General features: G+C 38.9%; 1 protein-coding gene across 3 annotated transcripts in view; it reads right to left on the bottom strand.

Moving 5' to 3' along the window:
- Positions 1-21,478, bottom strand: part of SACS (sacsin molecular chaperone) — a 61,092-nt gene that overhangs the window by 19,442 nt on the left and 20,172 nt on the right. Inside the window, exons 1-7 of one of the 3 annotated variants that reach the window (XM_027884251.1) lie at positions 15,244-15,291; positions 14,876-15,026; positions 11,967-12,054; positions 8,935-9,020; positions 6,143-6,254; positions 4,899-5,045; positions 2,174-3,656 (exon numbers count right to left, since the gene is read on the bottom strand). In XM_027884251.1, the coding sequence (XP_027740052.1) occupies positions 2,174-3,656; positions 4,899-5,045; positions 6,143-6,254; positions 8,935-9,020; positions 11,967-12,054; positions 14,876-15,026; positions 15,244-15,245 (2,069 nt within the window). In that variant the 5' untranslated portion in view covers positions 15,246-15,291. Of the gene's footprint in view, positions 1-2,173; positions 3,657-4,898; positions 5,046-6,142; positions 6,255-8,934; positions 9,021-11,966; positions 12,055-14,875; positions 15,027-15,243; positions 15,292-21,478 lie in introns of those variants that run through there. The other 2 variants (XM_027884244.1, XM_027884258.1) reach the window with 2 other exon arrangements.

Raw genomic sequence — 21,478 nt, 5'->3', positions numbered from 1 at the left:
TCCTAAATTGAAAGTGCTTTAAAACATCTACCAAAAGTAATGTATCATACTTAAAACATTAGAATTAAAGGTAGTTAATGTACACAAGATTAGAGGCAAATAAAGCATTACTATTTCAAATTTCTGTTTTATCACAGCTAGCAAGGAGATTTATGCCTGGTATAACATGGTTTTCTATCAGTTTTACATTACTAATCAAACCAAGTCCACTACCAACATAGCATGAACTGAATAAGAAATACTGGTATCATTTAAGTTCCAAAAAAAAAAAGTATTTTATGACTAGTCTGAAGCAGGGCTCCAAATTGTTAGTCTCATCATGGGTATCTTTTCTGTATTAGTATACTAGCTTAACTTTTGGAAGGAGTAATAAAGTGAAAGGACACCAAAAGATAAATCATCTCACAACAATGCTGGAGAATTTTTTTTTTTTTAAAGGCTCTGAGTAGATTTAATCCCCTGACAAATAATCTGAATTGTTCAGAGCAAGAAAGACTGTGGAGTTATAATTATGGGTTTAAGACTATGGAGCTCCTGAAGCAAGTCCAGCAGACGGCAATAAAGATGATTAAGGGACTGAAACATCTCTCTGAAGATGAAAGGCTGAGGAAGCCTTAAGGCCTGTTCAGCCTTAAGAAGAGACAACTGAGAGGGGACCTCATCAATGTATACAGATATCTGAAGGGAGGATGCCAAGAGGATGGACCCATGCTCTTTTTGGTGGTGCCAAGGATACAGGCATTAGGACAAGATGCAACGGGCAGAAACTGATGCACAGGAAGTACCACCTGAATATGAGGAAGAACTTCTTTACTGTGCAGGCGACCACACACTGCAGCAGATTGCCCAGAGCGGTTGTGGAATCTCCCTCACTGGGGATATTCAATAATCATCTGGACACAATCTTGTGTAATGTGCTCTAGGATGGCCCTGCTTGAGAAGGGAGGCTGAACCATATGACCCACTGTGGTCCCTTCCAACCTTACTCACTTTGTGATTCCGTTTAGAATATAGCAGGAAAAGGGCAGAAGCAGACCTGAAAATAATCAAATTGCTCTCAAGCAACACAGAAAGACAAGTTGCCTGCATCCAACTGCTTTTCCTGAAGATTTGCTGTCTGTATATGCATTCAATCTGCAATTTACATAAGGACCTCACTTGGAGCACTTTTCACCTTAATAATACCTATCTGGGCACACTCCAACCTACCTCTACTTCCTAATAAACAGTCCACAGAGCAGTAAAAGCAGCAAAACACACACCAAGTGTCACATTCTATCAAACTGAGGATTTGGAAATTAGTGGAACTCTGAGGTAAAGGAGAAGGAGGGGTCATTGTGAACATACATATGGGTAACACTTTGTTAGGAGGAACACTAAGGCCTCTGGTGTGTCTGAGTGACTTAAAGTACTTTGGACACTACTTGGAGAATGGTCCAGACTTAACTATTTAGTATCTGCATAATCGAGTACAGAAATAAAAAGCAGTAGTCATGCTTTCTCCCCAGTGACCCCAAGCTCATTTATTCCAGCTAGCCTGCTCTTTGCTACCCCATCCCCAGTGTCAGTGCAACTTTTTTGTCTAATGAAATAAGAACTTAATTGGAACACTGATGCAGCTGGGAAATAGGCAAGGAAAAAAAATAATTGGAGAGGGACTGGAAGGAACAAAAGGAGAGCAGATGTAAAAGACAAGCCCTCTTCTTTTCATCATAGTATCTGCTTAATTCCTGAAACCAGCCCTTCATTGAAATTAAGAGTGTTGTGATAAAAAAAAAAAAAGCCTGAAGTAATCTCAAGCTTTAGGTTTAATAAAAGCTTTTATCGTTACCTTATTTAATGTACTTCCTAGTATCCATGTTTCTAATCTCCTATTTATAATTCCCAGAAGAAAGCAAATTTGAAACGTATCCTGACATATCCCCTTAAAGCCTAGACCACACATTTCTTTTATAAAGTTATAGTGGCAAATAGCTGTCAACCTTTTCAAATGAGACTTATGCACACAAGCATATACATATATACAGAAAATTGAGTTCTATCTGTGCCTTATTTCATTACAATACAGGCTGCTTCATACCTGTTTTGCTGATAAGCAAATAATAGTCTGAAGCTGTTTTAACATATAAATTTAAAAAACCAAAACTCACACTATTACAAATATTAAGCATACCTGGGATATTCCTCTGAGGTTATGTAAACTACATCCTGTTCTGACACAGATGAGGAAAAAGGAATAAAATTCCCATTCTGTAAAGGCAAGAGCTCCAATCCAATCAGTTCACTGTAGACTCCATCAGAAAGCACAAATTCTAAAAGATGAAGCTTTTCTTCAGCAGGTCCACTGTGGCCAGATTTCCTTAGCACTTGCCGTACTACAGCAGGAGTCACTTTTTTCACAGCTTTAGCAGTAGAAATAGTAAGATGCACTGCACTAGCAATATTTGCTGGTACCTTGGCAATCTGCTTCCCTGAATTCTGGAGGTAGTTGAGAACAGACTGTGAGTACTCCAAACTCTCATCCACTTCAGAAAAGTGCACCTGCTCCACCTTTATCCACTGATTACTCACTGAGTAAATAACTGTATGCTGGAGCAGCTCTTTAAAGAGAGGTACTATAATTGGTTTCCAGGGTACCCTGATTTTGTTCTCATCAGGCCATAACCTATAAATTCTTTCAGCTGACAATGGAAAATCTGAATTCTTCTCCGTCTCCATTCGTTTGATAGCTTCCAAAATAAGGGTTGTATATGCCTTTGGCACTATATTTACCACAAGAAGATCATTCCACAAAGCTGCTGGATCTCTCCACTGATCCAGCTCTCGCCATTTGATACTCCTCCTATTGTCTGTGAGACCAAAGAAACCACTAACGTGAACAGGGAGTCCAGTTTTGCTTTCCTCACCTGGAGGCAAAGGCAAAAAACAAAATGCTCTTCCTGAAAAGTCTGCTACAGCTCCATTTTCCTCCCCATTAGTTGATAAAGACATGGCTATTCCAATAGTAGGAACAAATTTCAAGTCATCAGCTAAACAATCCAGTTCTGTACACATTCCTCGACCACCTACACAATTACATACTAACCAAGATGTTTTCTGTGCGTCCTTAACACTCTCATCTTCTACAACTATATTTACATGGTATGTCACACAAGTTATACTATTGCTTGGAACTTTCTTACAATATTGATTTATTGCATTTCCCAGGATTTTGATAGAATTGGGTCTTTCATGTTTCAAGGCCTTGTTCTCACTGGCAGTTACTCTAAAAACCAGCCTCTCTGTTCCGTCAGCTTCCCTAACATGCAATGAAACATCTTGAACACTCTTCAAGAAAAGCAATACTGTGTCTGCATCTGCTCTGAAGGATTCAAACAGCTCCAAAACCTTCTGTTTGTCATAAACATTGCTGCTCAGTTGGGAAGGCTGCAGACGAAGTGGGAAACGAAAAAAGGTACCAGGAAAGTTCCCATTCTTAAAAGTTTCCTTAGTGCTGCCAAATACACCAATGAACGGTGCAAACTGGTCCGTAAGTTCATTTATTTCCTTGCTATCTTCTTTCAGATTCCAACACTGGCCCGACTCATGAGGTCCGAAAAGGGTTTGATGGGGATCAAGCATTCCAATCTGGTCACCACTGAAAATGCTAGGGACATCTGTATACATAAAATCAACAATTATTAATAATCCTAAAACAACATCTTTTAAAAATACAGTCTTAAGCAACAGATTTTAAAAGAGCAAGACAAAAATGTTAGGAAACTGTGTTGAACTCAGTATAATGCCCAGGGAAGTGGTGGAGTCACCATCCCTGGAGATATTTAAAAGATGGGTAGATGCAGCCTTGGTACCATTAGGCTTCCAGTTGGACTCAATGGTCTTAGAGGTCTTTTCCAATCTACATGATTCTATCACTCTGATAACATAACACAGTGCTTACTGACAGGGAAGAAACAAGCACACCCCTATTATGCAATTAAATATATAAATACTCATTCAACTATTTGAATTCTAGCAGACAGCAAGCAACAGAAAGTACAATTTCTTTCAACTCTGTACTTTTATGTTTCCAATATTTTCAAGAAAATGAAAACCAAATTAATTTACTAAATATGTATTCTACTGGATTCATACCTTGCACATCTTGAAGGCTGGCAAACAGTAATCCTGTACATTTAAAAGCACAAATTCCCAGAATTATCAAACCACTGAATGTATTAATTTTATTCATGCTCAGCTAGGTAAAATATTGTTAAAAAACGTCCTGTGTCTTACAAACTCACTTTGCAACTTTAAAATGTTATTTCGGGAAAAATTGCCTCTTATCCTGTACTATTAGAACTATGTAAGCCTTATTTATGCTGCTTCTGTACAACAGTAAAACATTTTAAGAGAATAATAGGTTTCAAGACTGAATATTACCAACTTGTGGAACAGTATGTACTACCTCTTTCAAGTGTAAAAGTGTATATACCTCTATTACATAATATCCTTTCTAGCACTAAATAAAAACCACTGCTTATTATCCAAAAAAATTTCAGTCTACTAAGCAGAACTTTCACACTTCTACTTACACAGCTACTCCATATTATGGGCCTCTACAAAATAAGCAGCAGTGCATAACTGAAATACCGGTGTAAAAGAATGTTCATTTTGATATAAGGGACTAAGTACATAATGATGTTACTAGAAGAAACAATCTCCTCCAGAAACCTTCAAAATCAAAACGATACCTTACAGGATTTTAGAAAAATAAGAACGCCTCTTAAGAGAATTTAGCCAGTGATCTAATTTTAAAATGCACTATAGAGATAACACTAAATGTTTGATGAATATCTAAGGTAATTAAACTATTTAAAACTTTAACATTTTCATTTTAAAATAATTACTGAGAGTACCTGTTATATGATAAACTGAATTAAATCCAATTCCAAATCTTCCAACTTTGAGGGGATCATCTTTCTTCCTGCTTCTTGCTATTTCCTGTATACCATGCCAGTCCTCAGGGGTGAAAACTGCATCATTGTACGCGTAAAATGCTGGCCCTTTAATAAATAGGCAAGTGTTAGAGAGATGACAGAGTAAAACTATTTATTGTTTAAAATTTCTAGGAAATGAACTCAGAGAACTGAGGAAGCATTTTTTTGAAGTATGTATGTGGAAATTAATTGGGGAAGCTATGACTTAAGCTGACACCGAATTATGCCTGCTCATGAAAGGGAGGTATAGAGTAGCAGCAAAAGCAAAACCAAGGAGATAGATATACCTCTGTCTTAGATTTATATTCTGATGTGGTATTTAATTCTGGTGTCCATATTCTAAAAGAATGATTCTGAAAAACTGAACAGAAAGCAGAAAACAACAAAACTTCCAAAAGAAGCATCATGTGGTACAAGGCTTAAATTCAATCTGTTCAGTCTATCAAAAAGATATCTGAAATACGTACTAATCATAGTCTACTAATACCTCCACTTGAAGGGAATACGTGGCAATATATAACTGTCTGTCTAGAAAGTAAGACAGACACATTCAAATTAGAAGACATAATCAGGTTAATCAATAACTGAAAAAAAGCCAGAAGCAAGAAGCAGTGGATCATCCATCACAGAAATCTTCAAATCATGACCTAAAGTCCTTTAGGATGATCATGCAAACTAATTTGTTTGTTAAATACATAACTGATCTTTACCACAAAAAGCTATATAAGAAAATATAAAAACCTTAAAGTTATAAGAAACTGAATTCGCAGCATACAGGTAACATGGAGGAAAGATTGGTATAGGGACGAGGGAGTAAGAGATGGGGAAGAAAGCAGATCTGCCTGGACAATGATGAATTGTGAGGCTAGGGTCATCTTTACATTAAGAACTGGTGTGCTGGTTTGGGCTGGGATAGAATTAATATTCTTCACAGTAGCTGGAAGCTACTGTGCTGGAAACAGCATTGATAACACAGGGCTGTTTTAGTTAACACTGAGCAAGGCTTATACCGAGCCAAAGCCTTTTCTGCTTCTCATGAGACCCAAAGAGTAAGCAGTCTGGGGGTGCATAAGGAGCTGAGAGGGGACACAGTCAGGACAGCTGACCCCAGCTTACATGCATATTGAAGAATAATGGCCAAATTTTATAAAAATTATTTTTACCCTGATATTGTGCCATGTCCTTTGACCATAAAGTTTCTGTCCCATACTGAGTTTCATCATACAAAAACCTAACCTCTGTGGCACCAGCATCTTCTGCATTCTGTATCAGTTCCTGAGGCAGGAAAAACAAAAAAAAAAAAACCAAGGTATGATGCAGTAATGCTGTACTTATTATAGCAATGGCTTTCAAACTTAAACAGTAGAAAATAAAAGTGATTATCTCAAGTGTAATTGTTTTCATGCTTTTCAACCAAAATAATTTTATTCAGTTTATCTGAACAACAGTGGGCTTAATTATAAAACAAATATTCAAATACTCTAAATGTGATTTGAATTTGGAGCTCAAATACCACACAGAAGCAGCTACAAAGTTGAGAAGCTACTAAACCGTTACTACCATATTATCCTGAATCAGAGCTGTACAAGTCTCAAAACAATGCATTTGTAAGAACAGAAAAAGATTTTATTTTTTTTAATTTATCAGAGTTTACTGTTAAGCCCACACAAACATCTGTACAACAACAGAGAGGCAGCAAGTCATAAGAAGGCAATGCACAGCACTCTTCTTTATATCAAATGAATTACATTCAAGTTAACACTTCACCTTATGAACCAACCACTGAAAAGCCACAGTGCTTCTAAAACCCATCCAGCAAAGGGCTGCAAAACAGTTCTGAGCAGTAACTCTCTAAGTCATGAGCCAACAGAGCAGCTCACCTGTCAAATGAAACCCACAGACTGGAAAGAGGCTTATATTAAGATTGAGTATTTGTTAAATAGTATTAATAAGGGTGACAGCTATGGAAAACCGAAATGCCAGTAAACTAGTTCTGTAAACACGACTATTAATAAAATATGCCTATCCAGTCCTATTTTCATCAATAGCAGACACATAAGCATGATTATAAATACCTACAGGATTACAGCTTCACACAACTCACACTGAATCATCACAGTGTTTCAGGGCTCTAGACACATAAACACACAAGCACCCACTTGTGTGTATGTTTATGTGCATGTATGGCATAAGGAAGTATTTCAGCTGAATTGAAAAGCTACGTGGATACATCACATACAATGCATTTGTGAACCATAAATTTCGTTCAGTTATGCACAGAAAATAAAAGACTTGTTTGCAAGATGAACCTTTACTTAAAAAATGCATCAGCTAGTAGCAGAAATTTCAGATTAGGTTGCGTTCAAATAGACTTGTTGAGAGTAAAATAAGTTCCCTGTTATCTAGTATCTGATTTCAAAACTAGGATAATTTCTACTTCTAGATTTACCCATCTGATTTCTAAAGACATTATCTTATTTCTTCACATTGCAATGAAAATCTGGATTTAAATTGCTGAGAAGGTCTGAACCCTTCACAGTTCAAATGCATCTTACAGATGCAACTAGTACTGGGAAACAATAAAAATGTAAGCACCCCTCCTATGTACAGGCACTGCTCAGACCATACCCAGGAGGCAGTCTGCCGAAATTGAAGGTATACTTATCTTCAGCATTCCCACTAAATATAATCAGCTTCCAGGTCCATGGTTGCAAAGAAGACAAGATATCAGGAACTATCATGATCTATCAGCATTCGTACTTGTGTGTTTTGTATGTATGTTCAGATAAATAGATATATCTGTACTAAATCCCATTAGTTAGAACCTAATATTCCCATACACTAAGGAAACAAAGTTCCTACCACCAGTGTGATAAAGCATGCTGGATGAGAAGTTTTAACATTCAGCTATGAACTAATCACTCCAGATATCCTTAAAAAACCCAAAAAATCAAACTGCTAGTTTCAGACTTTAGCATAGGAAGCTATGATAAATGACACATGAATGATCTTCTACAGGTCCTAGACCTTCCCACAGAGTAACTTAATGAATTAGAATGATCTGTATTTTTTGAGACCATAGAATCATAAAATGATTTGATCTGGAAGGGACCTTTGAAGATAACAGACTCATAGAATGAATCATAAAATGACTTGTTTTTTGGAAAAGACCTAAGAAACCATCTAGTTTCAACTCCCTCACCATGGGCATGGATGCCACCCACTAGATCGGGCCTTGAACACTTCCAGGGATGGAGCATTCACAAATTCTCTGGACAACCTGATCCAGTGCCTCACCATCCTCATTCTAAAAATTGTCTCACTTATTAATTTAAACCTACCCTCTTTCAGTTTAAAACCATTGTCCCTTGTCACTACAGGCCTTGATATAAAGTCTCTCTTATGAGTGTCCTTTGTATGTTGAAAGGCAAAAACAAAGTCTCTCCAGAGCCTTCTCTTCTCCAGGCTGAACAACCCTGCCTCCCTCAGCCCTTCTTCACAGGAGAGGTGCTCCAGCCATGTCTAAAGTAAAGCAAGGTAAACTCCCCTCTACCAGTTCACCATTCTTTTACTGACACAGTTTTTAGTGCTTAAATCAATGTTGTCATTTCCAGTGTAAGAAAGCTCGCTCAGTGAAATACATCATGAAGTCTCCAATTTATTAAATCTGCATTTTATGCCCTTTTTTTTTTTCAATAAATTATAGTGGCATCTGTGACAAGAAAATTCAGAAACGTTTAAAAAAAAACAAAACCAAAACCAAGCCCACACACAAAACAGATAACTCACTTTGCCTTGCCCACAGAAATGGAAACATGTATCTCCTGTACTAGAAAAATGTATCTCCTAAACTGTAATGAGATACAGAAAGGTCAAGACTTGCTGGAAAGCATCAAACTAATGGTATTATGCCATGCATAATAAATGACTGCTAAAAATACCATTTGTCATATACCTTAAGAATCTGTCCTCCCTCTGGGTATCTTCTTAATATATCCTTAAGAAAATCAACAAGTGGTGGAGTTGTTTGTCCAAAACGACCTAAAACAAACAAAAAACAGCAAAAAAGTGTATTATGCTACTATACACTTAATGACAGATTAAAAAAAAATTCTAAACAGTTACTGGGAACTTAAATAATTTCATTACATTAAATCCAGGCCTGCTGCTGTAGAATCTTGCCTTTCCAAAATGAGCTGTGAAAATACTACATTATAAATCTTTCTGCTAAAAAGATTAAAATAGCAGTCTTGATGCTGATGGTCAACATGCTGTTTCATATCTAGATTAAATAAATTTGGGGGCCAAGCCTTTGCAACAGTTACACCACAATGCTGCTTGATGTTCAAAGGTAGCAATTTTCTAAAGGACTACTACTTTAAATAACACAATAGTATTCCAGGGCAGCAGTGGCTCTAACTTTTTTATCTCCAGTGATATTACAGCTACATACAGGCACAGAACGTTCTGGGTTTAGTGTACCCTTTCTGTTCTGACACTCTGTGGGGATAGGCCTCATGCTAGCTTTGGTGTTGCCTGGAGGGTAAAGAGTTCAAGCAGAATGAACATCTGCTCCCAAGAGAAAGAGTCTATCACAAAATGAAAGGTTCGATATTCTTCAATTCGAACTCCAGCCTGAGACTAAAGAGCAGCTCCCTAAACCAAACCTCTAAAACATGTTCTTCAAACAAACAGTAATGATGCAATCCCCACACAGAAAGCATCTAATGATGCCCCATCTAATACTTCCTTTTAAAGTTATTAACAAGTAATCATTCTCACTCTCTCTCTCCCTCCCTCCTGCATATATATGTATTTATGATACACAGATTCAAATGTACATATATTATATATTCTGGAATAAAACACCAAGAAAAAAAAAAAGGCACTGTGAAGAAAAGGGGACAGATAAGTTCTATTTGCTGATAAAGCATCAAGTAAAAACATCAAACATTTTGTCTTTAAATTTTTCTTGTGTTACTCTTTAAGGTACCTTAATAGCATCAACTGAAAAAAAAAAAAAAGCAAGAAATTACAACTCACAGATGAAAGTGCGTGAAGTACTTGATAACTTTTGCTATTTTTACAGTATACGGAATTATATGGAAGTCACCATGCAATATGCAAACTTCCAAAATAAGGTGAACTGATAAACAGTAGGAAAGTTCAAGTGTTTCTTTTCCTAGGAGAAATTATCTACAATCAAGAAACTTCTCTAAATCTAAGCTGGGTAGTCTTGAAGCGTTTAAACAACACATTTCACCGTGGGAAACACACAAACAGACAAGTAATTTTCAAGTGATAGGGCTGAACATAGACTTCATTCTCTGTTCAGTCTAAGAGCAGAGCTGCTCTATGCATGTTCACAACAATTACTCTGGCTAGAGATCATGATTTACTTCATGCAATCAAAGGCTGAATTGATTTTTCTTGAATATTAGAGTTGGTTGTATTTAACACAAAACTAGTTCCATAAATTTGAATGAGAAACTCTCTCTGCCATAAGGACAGTCAAGCACTGGAACAGGAGCCTGAAGAATTTGTGCTGTCTCCATCCTTTGAGGCTTTTCAAACTCAACCAGATCAATTCTCAAGCAACGCAGTCTGACCTCAGAGAAGACCTTGCTTTGAGCATAAGGTTGGAGACCTCCTGATGTCCCTTCCAACCTGAATTATTCTATCATATGAAAAGATTACATATTATTTGATAGTCAACAGCAATGAATGAAGACAAAGGGGACATGGGTGATCTTCAGAGTACTTCAGCAACCACTGCGCTTGGCCCTACTGACTATGCACTTCCAAGTTAGAAATTTAGGCCCTTTCTTGATTCATCTGCTGTAGGAAAAAAATCTCTGAACTGAAACACTACAAAATAAACACAAAAGGCTGATACTAAAGCCTTCAGATCTCTTAAATTGACTTAGAATTGAGGGCCAGAAAAAGTTAAGCACTTTATCTAGACATAGACTGCTTATCCACTTAGAAAATCTCAGAGTCAAATACTCCATTCGTAGGCACAAAAAACAGCAACAATTTTTCTTTCCTGTGAAAAATTTCTTAGGGTTACTGCACTATATTTTCCATATACTTGCATGGCAAAAAACAGCTCCGAGCAGAAAATAAAACTCTTAGTCTATCACAGCCTACACACAGCAAAACATTTTCAGAGCAAACAGTTGAGAATAACAGAAAGAAAAATGTTTGGTGTCACAGAACCGTGAAGTCCATTGTCATAGGTGTTCAGATTCTAAAGAATGTGAACATGAACTTCTGGCAAATATACAAACTTCCCTCTGCTACTAGAAAACCATAATCCAGTACATTCATGGCTTGTACAGGCTAAGAAATACAACATTTTCTGACACAAAGTAAAATACCTGCATGAAAAGAAGGGTTTCCTTCTTCATCCTACCATCCCATTAGCATTTAATGCATTGCCTTACAATAAAGTTATTGTTAAAAGAACAGTAATGCTAGTAATCAAGTAAAATAATCATGACAGATTTTAATTAGAGGATTTCTGAAGATAATCAGGTAGCAAGATACCATACAAACAGATATTCCGGCAAGGTTTTTTTAATGAAAGTGTAACTAAACATGCAGAATCAAAAGAAAAACATACAATCAAAAAGAAAAAACCTAAAACTGCAGAAGAAATCAAGAGCTTTTTTACATGGTGGTTACTGAAAAGATATACTTTCAGTACCTCTTTTGCTTTCAAGTATTCAGTTTATGTTATATAAGGCAGCTATTACACTACTGAAAGGCAAATCTGATTGATTCCAAAGGATGGCAATTATCTAAATTCTACACGTTACAAAGAAAAAAATTAAACACCAATGCATTTATAAAGAGAAGTTTCATTTTCTTGGAGCAGAAAAATAACTGCGTCCCATTTAAAGGAGACAAAAACTTCAATTAATTCTGTATTGTGTTAGAAAATGCTTTGAGCTTTCAGTTTATAAACACAAATATTTTCCATACCTCCTCCTTTCAACCCTTTTGACTGAAGCTTCAGAAAAATTTGATTTTGAGACTTCTGAAGATCCACAATCTTGATACCATCAGACAACTGAAATAAAAATTAAGACATAACTTGACCAGAAGTTTCAGTTTGTTAGTAACAAGACCAAAACAAATCAGGTGGGAAAAAAAGGCCTACAGAAGTATACTAAGCGCGAGCCATGGCCTCCTGTTTCTACATTTGAAAGGTTTTGTGTTTTGGGAAGTTCTGGAAGCATATAACTAAAGCAGTTATTGTTCTAAGGTGCATGCCCATAAAGAAAATAAACATATACAGGAAGTACATAATCTGGGTACTTCAGAAGTACATATGGTTATGCAATTTCATAGGCGTTTTAAACTAAGCAGTATCAGCTCAAAGCACCTGGCAATACACAATGTCTAGAGACAAAAGTATGTCACAGAAACACCCCTGAAGAATTCAACATCCCCATGTCCCCATTACCTCTATGTGCAGACCTATCACAGAAGGTTAAGGTTTGAAGGGACCACTGAAAGTCACCTCGTCCAGCATCGAACAGACTCACCAGAAACATCACAAAAAAACTGAGGCAAACTAAGCAACATGTTCCTTAGCAGCCATTGGGGAAACAACTTCGTAACCATAGCACATAATGGTTTTGTTGCAATTCCAGTTTCGTATCATGTATGTGCCAGTCGTATACTAAGTGTTGCTAAAATAGTCGTATATGACATATGTTACCCTGCATGCCACAAGAACAAACGCACAATTAGAAGCTGCACTGTGCAAATTAGAAATTGAACCAATTCATATTAGTTTCCATTTATAGCAAATGATATTAAAAATTTTATTATGTGAAATTATATTATATTGGTTTCAGTTTATAGCAAAGTTCAGGACTACCGCCTCACTTCGATGGGTAAAAGCAAACCACTAGAAAGCAGTTGGTGTTTACACAGATGCTTACAATCCAATTATATTTAATAAGCAGAAGACAGACCTAGTGCACAGCATGTAGTCATTATTTAACAACACTAGCAAAAAAAGAAATTATATTCTTTTTTATTTACACACATTTTAAATAGTGTTTACAACAATAGTGTGTTTATGGTAAGTTTCTACAGAAATGTTGTACTTGTGCTAATCTTGTCTCAAGACATAAAACAGCTGACACTGGGTATACAAGCTACTCAGGACTCATTAAAATAAAAAACAACCCCACAGAATGCTGCAACCCACCACCATTAAAGGGATAGAGTAACAAAATCTTCTTGGGAACAATTTTTATACCAAAATACCACCAGACACTAGTACATTGGACAGATTAAAATTTAAAAATGCAAGGAACTATGACAGAAAGAGAAACTGGATTTTACTTAATATCTGCAAATTGCACATAGTAGTTTCAATGGAAAAAAAAAAGATTTACTGATGATTATTCTACTACTCAGAAATTTAAAAAATAATTTGATCCAAATAAACAGGAGTCCAAAAGTTTATAAAGGATTTTTAAATTTGCTACAGTACAGACCACATATTCCCATATATATTCTAGTTTATTATTAAAAAAAAAAAAAAATCAGAATAGCTATTACAGTCTGCTTACTGACTGTTCCCTGCAAAAGATAAGTTTTCTGTGCCAGTCAGATCTTCACTTCCAGACAAATTTGAGAAAGTGATACAGAGTTCTTCCTCCAAAAACAGGAAGGTCTAGAGAGAATAAAATCAAGGACAAACAAAACCAGGCAAGAAAACAAAAGACAAAGTACACAGGCAGTTTATTTCAAACCTGAATCCTCAAAGACTACTTGTGTTCCCCGTGTTGGTTCTTAAAAGCTTCCTGAGCAATACAACTAACATCTATATCCTTCCCTCTATCATAGAATGGTTTGGGTTGAAACAGGACCCTTGAAGATCATGTAGTCCAGTACTGCAACCCCCCACCACCAGGAACTATATCAGATCTCTCAAAGCTCCATCCAACCTGATCTTGAACATTTCCAATTATGAGGCATTCACAACTTCTCCAGGCAGCCTGATTCAGTGTTTCATCACCCTAATCCTATAAAATTTCTTCCTCGTGCCCCATCTAAACCTACCCTCTTGCAATTGAAAGCCATTGTCCCCTGTCCTGTCACTACAGGCCTTGGTATAAAGCCTCTCTCCATCTTTCCTATAAGCCTCCTTTATAAAGGCCATCCTCTCTTCTTTATGAATCTGCCAAGTCTCCTTACTCTATTTAGCAGTAATTTCCAACCTTCTCTATCAACCTTTATTGCCTCTACTCATCCCATCCCACCAAAATCTCCAAGTTCCCACTTCCCAAGTGCATGGCTAGTAGCATGCCAAAGCAGTACTGAAACACTGACACCAGGCTGATGCCTTCAACAGAACAAGGCCGTTCACTCCTTCATTCACTCGACTCTCCTTCCTGTACCCAGACCACAACTTTTAACTTGCCAGTTTCCTCTCACGGTGATGTCAGCTCTGCTCTTGAAACTGGCCCCATTGACAGGAAAGCAGAACAAGCACATCAGCACACTCTCAGGTGAAATTTCTGCTCTCCCTTACAACAGCTCCTTCCCCCCAAAGAAATTAGGATAAAACACGTGGATAATGTAAAGGGGGGGGGGGGGGAGAACAAACAAACAAACAAACAAACAAACAAAACCCATAAAGCTTGGATAATAAAAGTCGGCACCATCAAGAGCGGTGAGAGGGTCAGCCGCTTCGCCGGTCACATCCTTGCTTCCCGAGAGAGACCCGCACAGGCTGCTCTGCCCACGCACCAGAGGCCCCGGCACGGCACCGGCAGCAGCCGGGCGGGGACTTCCCGCAGCACGGCGGTGCGAGAGGCGCCGCAGCCGCGGAGTTGGTACCGCCCGCCCCCGCCGCGCCCGGCGCTCACCTCTCTGCCGCGGTGCCACAGCCGCTGCTCGGCGGGCGGCAGCCCGGCCTCCGCGTCGATCCTCCTCTTCACGTCCCCGACGGCCGCGGACGGCGGCAGCTCGAAGGTCCTGCAGCCCAGGCAGTCATGGAGGACGGTCACCCGGGCCAGCCTGCGGCAACACGACATACACCAGCTGAGAAAAGCGCTCGTAGCGCCGCCCGCCCGCCTCCCCCTCGGGTACCCCGGAGGCCCGAGATGGGCGCCGGAGCTCGCGGGGTGCAGGCAGGGATGGGCTGGCGAGTGCCCGCCCCTCTCTCCGGGAGGGAGCAGCGGAGCGGCTCCCACAGCCTCCCCGCCCGGCCCGGCCCGGCCCGGCCCGCACTCACATCCCGCCACCGCCGCACACAAAGGACCGTTACCCGCCGCCGCTCCCCGCACGGGGAAGGGGTGGGGCCCGCACGGCGGCGACAGGCAGAGATGGACCCGCCCGGAGCTCCGCGCCGCGGCGGAGGCGGGTGGAGGGAGGCGGGAGCGGGTGGAAGTGCCGCCCCGAGAGCCGCGGGGGTGGGTGCGGAGGTGCGGGACGCCCTGCAGGAGGGGTTTCCCGGCTCGGCGGCGCTGCGGGAAGCTCCCCGCGGCACGGTGCGCCCCAGGACCCTCGGGCGACAGAGCTCGAGGGTTGGACTTGATGATCTCAGAGGTCCTTTCCAACCCGGCTGATTCTATGATTCTGTGAAAGGCTGTAGCTTTGCATGGGTCGCTACTGCAGTGGCATCCCTCCTTCGGCAGGGAAGCACGCACATAATTCCCAGCATTCTGGCACCACTGCATGGAGCACAAGCACTTACAGCTTTTTATCAAGGAGGCACCTCACTTTTTATCGAGGAGGCAAAACGCCGAAGGAAACATACTTTTTCTGCTCTCTGTCGGAGAGCCTGTCATAGGACATAAACCCTGCCCTAATCTCACAGTCATATCATTCAAGATTTAAGGACCATACTCTCATTCCTGAAAACTGAGCCTTAGTGTGCCTGTGAACCCAATGAGTTAAGGGAGCACTTTGGGAAACTTATAGAGTAGGGCAGCAGAAACACCACGATTTGCTGTGTACAAAATTCCATGGCTGAGATCATGGGTTGTTCATCAGTGATGGGCTGAACAGCAGCCCTGCTTCAAAGGAGCTGGGGGATACCAGGCTGAATGTGAGGCAACAGTATGCTGCCTCTGGAAGAATGACCTGCAGAACAAGGAAAGTGAGCCTCTGCTTAGTGCTGATGAGGCCGGATCTTGGATATCGTGAACAAAATCTGGTGGTTTGGGCTTACTCAGTTCCAGAACCCAGACAGAGGACTACTAACATGTCAGGGGGCCAGCATGTGACCTACAAGGAGGATATGGGGGAAGCTGGGCTAGTTTAGTCCAGTGAGAAGAATAAAGTACCATATGATAACATCCTTCATATGCTTGAAGGGCAGTTACAAAGGCAATGGAACTAAGTTCTTCTTAGTACTGCAAGACTAACAAAGGACAGTGGCAACAAACTGTAGCTTGGGAGGTTCACAAAGAGCAGGAAAAAATCCTGCCACTTAGAGAGTAGCTCAGGACTGGCATGAGTTGTCAAGAAGCATTCTTCAATGGGATTTATCGTTTTATGAAGCATGAACTATGGTTTGAATGGGACCCAGGAGGGAAACAGAGCTATTTCAACTGACAGCCACCACTCTGAGAAACTTCTCAAATGGTGGGACACATTCATGGGCACAGACAATCCTGCTATCCTGCTATCAGTGAGAGGCTGAAGCTATCCAATCTATGTTATATCACATGACAAGACAATACTCACAAATTATGTCTTGTGATGATTTAACATTAATACTGGAGGAAAAATAACTGTGTACCACAGATTCTAACTAAGATGTGACCTCTGTAGTAGAGGGGGAAGGGTTGAAAAGAACTGGTGGTACAGAACTGGAGGTTTAAGGTTCTGGGCAAAGGCATTGTACTCCCAAGCTATTGGAAAATAGCCATACCTGTTCTGCTCATAAATCTGACCCCTTGTTACAAGGGAGACTGTTTCACGCTGTCAGGATTGAATGCCCATTTCCATTTACTATGGGACATATTTCATTTGCCTCTCCTTTATTGCATGTTTCTTATTCTGTTTTTACTTTTTAATTTCTGTCTTTGGTCTGTAATTTTTTCTATCCATCCAGATGGAAGCAAGATGTTCCTCCTCTTACTACCACTGTATTAAAAAAATAAGAATGACTAGGACATGTGTTCCGAAGTTGCCCTTTAACCATCTACACTGTTTGATTGTTGTCATGCTCCTTGGCACACTTTTGACCCGTAGCCACTATCAGTCTTAAGGAAAATGGTCAGGCAAGGTTCGTAAACCAGGGACAACTCTCCACAAGCAGAACAGACAAGGACATTTTGGTTTAGGGCTAAAGATTGTTAAGACTTTTAGACGTGCTATGTCCCTATAGATGCACTATGCCCCTTACCCTTAGAATTCTGGTCCCTTCCCTGGGGTCCCATCCCATTTTATTTATTGTCTAGATGTTGCTGTTGATGATAGCAAGATTCCTACTGGTTTCAGTGATGCCAAAATTTCAAATTACCAATTTCATGGCATTGTCTCCTAACAAGAGCATTTGTTGATTTCAGTAACAAAGATAAGGAAAACAAACACCAATACTGATACCAGATCCAAAGAATGGGGGCAAATGAGCTCTTCTCAAAGTCTACAAAAAAAAGAGAAGAGAGTAGAAGTATTCCAGGTACAGTTCCAGTAGAAACCTCTTTGCAGAAACTTAACTGAATTTAAAGCCACTCCTTAATTACAATGTGGATTTCTATCAGTATCATCCTGGCCATTCATCTGGCAAGAAAAGTAGAGTATAGATCTCTTTCTTATTACAGAGTGATTTATACATATCCTGTTATCTATTACCAAAGTTTGTCTTTTTTCAGCTTATGACAGCGATCTTTATAAACCTTATTTTTTTCCTGATATCTAAATAAAACATATTAGAAAGGTGACTATATAAAAGTTATTGTTTGACTGAAAAAAAGAGTACGTGTTCCAATTTGCAGATTCTTGCAACAATAAAAACAAACAAACATAAAAATCAAAAGAAACCAAAACAAAACCAGTGCCTTTTTCTTTTTTGTAAATCTCACTTATCCATTTGGAAAACATGGAAGCTGAGTAATCTTAGTGCAGTTTAGGGGTATTTGTTATGCATATAACAGATTTGCTATGCATACAATGATTTATGCAAAGTATGCAAATAATGATTTATGTGACAATGTTAAAAAAAAAAAATCAGTTAGGAATTTTGGAGGCATGGAAATTAGAAAAAAAATCCCAACTTTTAAATATATAAAGATTGGGACTGATTTGATAACTTTTTAATATGATATGAAGAAATTCCTATAGTAACATTTTTATACCCACTTTTTCAAGCAGAACAGCATTTATATTTAAAAATACATATGGAAAATTCTTCTGAGGCTGTAAACAAAAGTTCTGTTTGGTTCAGGATGGAGTCATATAACTCTTAAAGTAAGGACATGGAATAAAAAAAAAAATGTAAGAGTCTCTGCAGTAATAAAGTACTTCTATAAAATGAAATGAAAGCCATTTTCATATTGACATTTCCTTAAAAACAGAAAATTCTGTGTTGCAGAGGCACCTCATCTTTCCAGTTGTTTAAAATAAGCCTGCAAGTCCCTTCCTTCCTTGTCGGTGTGCTTAGAAAGATGGAATGGAGCCTGCCAAAAGGGTGTGTGGGGTGATAAGAAACAAACATGCCTCGGTCAGTAGTGCCAGAGGAAACCCGCTGCAGCAGAGTGGCTTCCAGCAGAGCAAGTAGCATTCTGCAGTGCTGGCAGCAAGTAGCAGTGACTCAACAGCTACGTCTAGATTTGAGACAGTGCACACCAAACATGAAAGCAAAACCTTCCATGACACAGCAAGCACTCGACTTCATTCTTAAAGCTTAATTCCTTAAGCGTTAACAATAGATGTTTTAAACATTACATTGTATGTATTTCTTGGCAGCCAAAAGTTACAGATTGCATTGGTCTGTAGTCACTGCCAGGAGCTTGCTCTGCCCGTGCTTACTAATGCCTTTTCAAGAAGTTTGAGAGTAAACCTACCATTTGTTGATGACACATGTGCTAGTCATTGTTAAGCCACCTCTTACTGGACAGTTTCTGTTTTATTCAAATAGCTCTATTAGCAGAAAAGAAGTAAATTTTTTCTTTAAAAAATTCACTGAAATAGCTAGGGTCCTATTTCACTGAAATACCTAGTACAAATGACCAAAAAAAAAAAAACCAAAAACCCAAAAAAACCCACCCAAACAAACAAAAAACCCAAACCAAAACCGACCAAAAAAACCAAACAAACAGAAAACAAAACCAAAAAAAAAACCAAAACCAAACCAAACCAAAACAAAAACCTCTGGCCTGTGAAGTGTTTGATTCAAACAAAGTTTCTAGGGTTTTTCCCTAAAATTTATTGCCCAAATTAAGTAATTTGATGAAACTGTTTTATTTTAGATTGTTGCATTGAGTTTGAATCTGCATTCTGCAGATTTTTACTCTGCACTCCTCATGTCAAACCTTTATTGGCAGCTTCTAAGCAAAATATCTGTTAAGATCATGGCTTAGTTAAAAATTAAAGAACTGGAGGAATGTATTATTTTATTCCTTTGTCAAGCTGATGTGTTTCTGAATGTCAAATATCAATAGAGCAGGATGCTTTTGAATACTACTAAAAACAAGCAAAAGTTTAAAGGACACAGAGGCCAGGAATAGACATTTATTTTCATCTGATGATTTTGATCTCTCAGTTATTTGCTTTAATGTTCAAGTGAGTTTCTTGATGGCACTAAGAAAATGCTAATGGAAAGTACTTACAAGATCTTTAAAATTTGTTTCAGTTTGTTCTTTACAAATAAAGAGCAGGGCAAGAAGGTACAAATAAATGATAGGATTTCAAAATCTCAAATGCTGAAATAAAATTTCATCTAGGAAAAGACTAATTTAGGCTAAGTCCTTGAAGAGAGGGCCTAACCTTACTCTTAACTATGGCACAGTAACCATTACTCCACGAATTTGAATTGCTAAGAATCACAGAGTTTTCTATTCCAGATGGTACAGATAACAAAACACCAGCACAAAATGCTTGGCATTTCAAATTATGCAAAAGGTTAAACCAAATGTTAAAAATAAACTCCTCAATTGCTCTTTGGAGAATTGCATTTGGAGGGACCACAGTGTTGCAAGAGCTGCTGTTGGTTTACATTTTTTAATAAGCAATATGTTAAATTACTGGTGGTATTTTATTATGTCCTTTGGTACCAACAAAAGGGCTAGATTTAGAACACCCACTTTAACCTTGAAACATCAAAAAAGCAAAACCTAAATTTGCAAATTGTTTTTAGTACCTAATCTAGGTGCCCAGGTTTTTTACTTCCATTTAGGACACACAGTCATCAGCTTATCAAAGGTGGGGTTTTTTTCCCCTACTAGCTTAAGATATTTTTCTTATTTTAATTCCAGAGTACCTAATGAAGCTATTATCTTTCCACATAAGTGAGGAAGATCCACTCAGTAACTAAAATGGCCCCAGATTACCCACGCAATAAATATTTTAAGAAGGACTTATTGGTCCTTATTGCCTCTGAATACTGCATCTAATAATTCTTCAAATTTTCATAATATTTTCTAGACATCAGTGAACAGAGCCCCATGTATATAAAGAAAATCAGAATATCAAACAGAAGGAAATACAAATAATTTTCTTAAATTATGAAAAGATACTTCAAGCTCCTCTGGAAGTGTCTCTACCTCTGACAACCCTAGCCCTTTTCCGCCTCCGTATCAGTTCTCCCTCCCTCCCAACAGAGTTCCATGCAGAAATACAAGAAACAGTTTAACCTTAAAATACAGGACAGGTGGCACAGAAGAAGAAACATGAGCCATATGTAAGGCCTAGTGAGAGGAAGTGACGAAAAGGGAAAGAAAGAACACAGGGCATCCTCTTCTGGGAAAGCACAGAAAGGAAGTGAAAGGGATTCCTGGGTTGCGTGACAAGTCCCATCATACCACTGTAATAGCTACAAGTAAATACTCCTCCAAACACTGCCTCATACACAGGAGTTGCAGCATTGTTCATTGGGAACCAGAGGCTGTGTTTCCATGTCCTGTCTGGCATAAAGTAGCATGGGGTAAGATAGCAAGTACTTACAGACTTCCTACAGCCTCACTGCATTTCACTCTTCTTTCCAATTTACTGGCAGAAACTTCTTCCACACTCACCCCCAATCCCAGTTCTGATGCTATCACCAAATTTCAAATTCTTATTATTTGAACTGTTTGAGTTAATTTGGGTCAGTTTGATGGAGCTGAAACACGAAGAACAAGGCAGCTGTGATACCTTCAGAATGGAGTGTGTGCTAGCCTGTAGCTTCAGTAAGGATAAAATACAAAGATGTCCTGACTGCTTTTAGTGAAATACATGGTCAAAACTAGATTAGCTGGCTAACGGCTTCCATAAATGCCATAGTTGCTGTTTACATTTCTGTCAGTGTGACAGAAGAGACA

This window comes from Empidonax traillii, unplaced genomic scaffold (assembly GCF_003031625.1).
Source record: "Empidonax traillii isolate 1590-97213 ecotype Southwest subspecies unplaced genomic scaffold, ASM303162v1 scaffold9:size3134949, whole genome shotgun sequence".
In the NCBI taxonomy this organism is placed as follows: Eukaryota; Metazoa; Chordata; class Aves; order Passeriformes; family Tyrannidae; genus Empidonax; species Empidonax traillii.
This window is presented reverse-complemented; position numbering and strand designations above follow the sequence as displayed.